The sequence below is a fragment of the Penaeus monodon genome, chromosome 6 (genome assembly GCF_015228065.2).
Source record: "Penaeus monodon isolate SGIC_2016 chromosome 6, NSTDA_Pmon_1, whole genome shotgun sequence".
Taxonomy (NCBI): Eukaryota; Metazoa; Arthropoda; class Malacostraca; order Decapoda; family Penaeidae; genus Penaeus; species Penaeus monodon.
In genome coordinates, this window is record NC_051391.1 from 51066132 (window position 1) to 51071131 (window position 5000).

The 5000-nt window shown below is 38.9% G+C and overlaps 1 protein-coding gene across 2 annotated transcripts in view; it reads left to right on the plus strand.

Moving 5' to 3' along the window:
* Nucleotides 1-5000, plus strand: part of LOC119574619 (receptor-type tyrosine-protein phosphatase alpha-like) — a 27880-nt gene that overhangs the window by 21294 nt on the left and 1586 nt on the right. For both annotated transcript variants that reach the window (XM_037921974.1, XM_037921975.1), the window contains 8 exons: nt 491-593; nt 721-839; nt 997-1116; nt 1573-1649; nt 1835-1969; nt 2309-2449; nt 2804-2952; nt 3583-3718. In XM_037921974.1, the coding sequence (XP_037777902.1) occupies nt 491-593; nt 721-839; nt 997-1116; nt 1573-1649; nt 1835-1969; nt 2309-2449; nt 2804-2952; nt 3583-3718 (980 nt within the window). The remainder of the gene's footprint in view (nt 1-490; nt 594-720; nt 840-996; nt 1117-1572; nt 1650-1834; nt 1970-2308; nt 2450-2803; nt 2953-3582; nt 3719-5000) is intronic.

Here is a 5000-nt window from a genome sequence, read left to right on the forward strand (position 1 = left end):
ACATAGTCTGCATATGCCATTAACTACCAGTTGCACTAACAAACGCCTTCTGCAGAAACCACTGCCCTACACCAAAACCCTCCCACGAGGTTCTCAGAGGTACTATGCTTGAAATCTAGGGTGCAGTTTAACTTCCTGCCAAAGACAGCATACTCATTCTTATTCATCACCGATGCGGTGTTTGACGAACTACTTGGCGCCATGCTTACATCATGTAGATGACTGGGTCTTTATACTGGGGTGGTTGACCAATGATCCTTCCCCAGGGGAGTAGTTGTAGCTGAGTAGTTGGTGGTTCTCAGACTCGCCCACTACCGTATCTAGGTTTGACTTACCCAATATAATATATATACACATAATGTATATATGTGTGTGGATGCGCGCGTGTGTGTGGGTGTAGGTGTGGGTGTGGGTGGGTCTGTGTGTGTGCGTGCGTGCGTGCATGCGTGAAGAGAGACAGAGTATGATATTTCACTTTGTTCCCTCTCAGATGCCCCCATCAACAGTGTACTGGCGGCTTGTCTAACAATATTTGTGGGCGCACTGGCGGCCGTCGCTCTTTTCATCATCTACAATCGGCTATACTCTCCTGTGTATGTCCACCTGAAACTTATTCCATGTTAATACTTGATATACATACGATGTCTTCACAGAAATATAGCTTTTTATGTATCACATATAATCGCACACACGAGCACTGCAACTCTTCCTGTCCCGCAGCAAAGCAAGCACTTCCATGGAGCTTCCCCTGGTGGTCACTTACCCCCCTGACGTCGCCACCGAGAGACGAATCCTGGTCAGCAGTCTCCTCGATACAGTCACTGAACTCCACAAGGATGGTGAGCGCTGTACTTTCTCTTTTTTTAAGCATAAAGTAACAAAAATAATGGTGATCTTTCTCTGTGTGCCAAGAAGGAAACGAAAAACATCATGATAATATTAGAGTATATTACGAGTAAGATAGACTTCTAACAAGCTTGATCTTGCATTCGACAGGAGGCCAGCAGCTTATCCGGGAGTACAATGAACTCAAATCCATCAGTCCGACGAAGTCCACACTCCATGCAAGTCTCGGCATTAACGACCATAAAAACCGTTACATCAACATCCTACCGTGTGAGTATAATATGCAGTTCTTTCTACGAAAACTTTTATACCTACCTACGTGCTAGGATTGGTATCTGTGATAACATTGAAGTATTATACCGTTCTGTGAGGTTGATCTATATGATCTGCTCTGGTAACAACACAATTCAATGATCTGTTGAGGATATCTTTTTTCAGTTCTGAAGTAGTAACGATTGTGACTATGCTACATGATTTTTAATAGTTTTTAAACCAGTGAACCATAGAGTCTCTTGCACTTTGTTTCGACTGCATGAATAGAGGAATTACTGTCCTTATGAAAGACAATGCCGTGCAAACCAGGGGAACATGCATTGTGAATATGTCCTGTACCGTAGGTAATGAATCGTTGCTATCTTTATATTTCTTCTGAGGGGAGTGGGGGGCGGGCAATTACATGCAAATTCACATGAGTAACGAAAGAATCTTGTGTGTTTTACCTCTCAGTTGACGACACCCGTGTAATTCTGAATGAGTACAGGGGTATCCCCGGCAGTGACTATATCAATGCCTCTTACATCCACGTAAGTACTTGCTTGATTAATTAGTTCTTGTATTATAGAGATGTCACATATATTAGATATTAGGAACAATGCTTCTATTTTCTCATTTCAATAGACAATCATACTGTATTATAGATTTTCCTGACCCAGTCACGCCAACTTTTAATATTTTAGACAGTATTTTTCTGACATGTTCCTCTCTGCAGGGTTACACTAAGCCAAAGGAGTTTATAGCTAGCCAGGGACCCAAGGAGGAACTAAAAGAAGACTTTTGGAGGTTGGTGTGGGAGAAGAATGTCCACGTCATCGTAATGGTCACCCAGTGTGTGGAGGCTAACAAGGTACGTAGTGCGTGCAGATGGGAAAAGGGAAAGAGAAACAGGAAAAGAACTAATGAAAAATAAATAAAGATAAGGATATGAAAAATGTATAAAAAAAAACAAGATACCGCTAATGTGTGTGTGTGTGTGTGTGTGTGTGTGTGTGTGTGTGTGTGTGCGTGTGTGTGTGTGTGTGTGTGTGTGTGTGTGTGTGTGTGGTGTGTGTGTGTGTGTGTGTGTGTGTGTGTGTGTGTGTGTGTGTGTGTGTGTGTGTGTGTGTGTGTGTGTGTGTGTGTGTGTGTGTTTACACACACACACACAGAGGAAAGAAATCTAAAGCTTTCCAAATCCTTGACGCAGGAGAAGTGTTGCACGTACTGGCCCTCGCCATCGAACGTGCAAGGCTGGCGTCTCGGATTTTCGAAGCTTCAAGTTAGAACAGTCCTCGAGGTGAACCATCAACCAGGCGGATACGTCACCAGGAAATTTGAGTTGTCCAAGGTGAGAAGCTTAGGGCTAATTCTTAGCCCTAATTCGCGTTACTGCGAATAAGTCACTGACTCGGAATAACTCGGAAACTTATGGTACCTAATCTTATTTATTGATAAGACTCAGAAGACATTAATATCCACAAAATAAGTTTTGTGGATTTTAGTTTGAGTTTTGCTATTTGAAGATCCTTAATTGATGTATGGATTTTTATGTACTCTGTTTTAAATTATGAATTTTAAGAAACTGTATTTATTTAGTGTTAGTAGCTCCATAACCTCATATGAAACCTCGTACTCAAGGCATGGGTCCCTTAACACTAGTTAAATAGCACAACTAACGAGGCCACTGTCCACGCCACCACAGGGTTCACGCTCCCGTGTCATCCAGCACTTCCACTATGTTTCGTGGCCTGACATGGGCTGCCCTCAGACTCCCGATCAGCTAATTCAGTTCGTCAAGGTAGTCAGAGCCGCCATTCCTCGGGAGAGTTCACACACGCTCATCCACTGCAGGTGAGAAGAGTTGGGTGTTGTTTTACTACCTGAGATTGTCTGGTTGAAGGTACTATATTGTGTTGGTGATCTGAGGGACACTAAGTAATCGGAGTTCTGATACTAAAGCTTAATTTTCAGTCTCGTTTCATAAGTACTGTCATTCAAATCACCTTATAAGTTAGGAAGGTGATTTCCCTCCCTAGGATCTACTTTTTTTATATGGTGGACTCATATCTTCATTATTCATCATCCTATAAGATCTATCGCCATTTCCTTGTATTAATTTTCCGTCGCCTTACCACTTCTATTATATCCACTTATTAGATTATTATTCTTGTATTTATTTCTTCATTATTCATTGTTTATATTCTTGGATTTTTTTTCTTCATAATTACTCTCCCACATCATCTTCTTGCATCTTCACCATTCACCTCTCATATTACCTCCAAGCATTCATAACATCCCCTTGCATTCATATCGCCAATACTCATCAGCCATCACTCATCTCGCATTCATTTCTCCCACCATTCATATCGCCCATACTCAGTCTCCCATTCATTTCTCCAATCGTCCATATCGCCAACACTCATCACCCATCACTCATCTCGCATTCATTCCACCCATTATTCACCTCTCCATTCCTTCCAGCGCTGGCGTGGGTCGCACGGGGACCTTCATAGCGCTTAACAACCTCATGGACGAGATGGAGGCTGAGGGAAGCGTCGACGTGTTTCACTGTGTGTACAGAATGCGCCACCACAGGACCAATATGGTGCAGACGCAGGTAGGCCAAAGTACTGAGTTGTCTTGTCGAGTTTTAATGCGAGTTTTGTGTTATGTTATCTTATGTTATCTTGGGTTTTGTTAGTGCGAGTGATGTTATGTTATCTTGGGTTTTGTTAGTGTGTGTTCTGTTATTTAATCTTGGATTTTGTTATTTAATCTGAGTTCTGTTAATTAATGTGAATTTTATCTAATTTTCAGTTCTATTATCTAATATTGGGTTTTGTCGTTTGTTCTGAGACGACAGAATCTGTTATCTGACTTGATCTTGAATTTTCTTCTCTATTTCGAGTTCTGTTATCTTATTTTGAGTTTTGTTATTTAATCTTGGGTTTTGTTATTTATTTTGAGTTATCTAATCTTTTTTTTGTTAGCTATTTTGAGTTATCAAATCTTGGGTTTTGTTATCTATTTGAATATCTGCTGTTTAATTTGAGATCTGTTATTTAATCTAAGTTTTATTATCTAATCTAAGGTATAGTATCTGATCTAAGTTCAGTCATCTTGTTACGGAAGTTATATTATCTATCATCCAAGTTATATCATCTATCATCTAGATCTATCATCCAAGTTATATTATCTATCGTCTAGGTCTATCATCCAAGTTATATTATCTATCATCCAAGTTATATTATCTATCATCCAAGTTATATTATCTATCATCCAAGTTATATTATCTATCATCCGAGTTATATTATCTATCGTCTAGGTCTATCATCCAAGTTATATTATCTATCATCCAAGTTATATTATCTATCATCCAAGTTATATTATCTATCATCTAGATCTGTCACCCAAGTTATATTATCTATCATCTAGGTCCATCATCCAAGTTATATTATCTATCATCTAGATCTATCATCCAAATTCTGTCATTTAACTCACCAGCAAGTAAACTGATTTACATGGGATCGACCTCTTTTGTAGTTTCACTATAGGATCGATCTCTTGATATTGTGGAATTTAATATCTTTTTATTGCCGTTTCTTAAAATCAGTGTAAATATGTTGATATTCTTAATTACTGTATTGATTTTTTAAAATATACTTTATTAAAGTGTGAATTTCAAGAAACTTTATGAAATGTATTAATTTTAATGGACTTCACCTGGTGTTCATAAATGTATTAATTTTAATGTGCCTAACATGATATGTGGATCTAAATATGTTCTATTTTCGTGTATATTTTTTAGCATCCTTTATAATGGACACAATTGCAAGCCTTTGATTGAATATCATTTGATCTTGGTGCGATTTTATTAAACTTTTTGTTTTTCTTCTTTT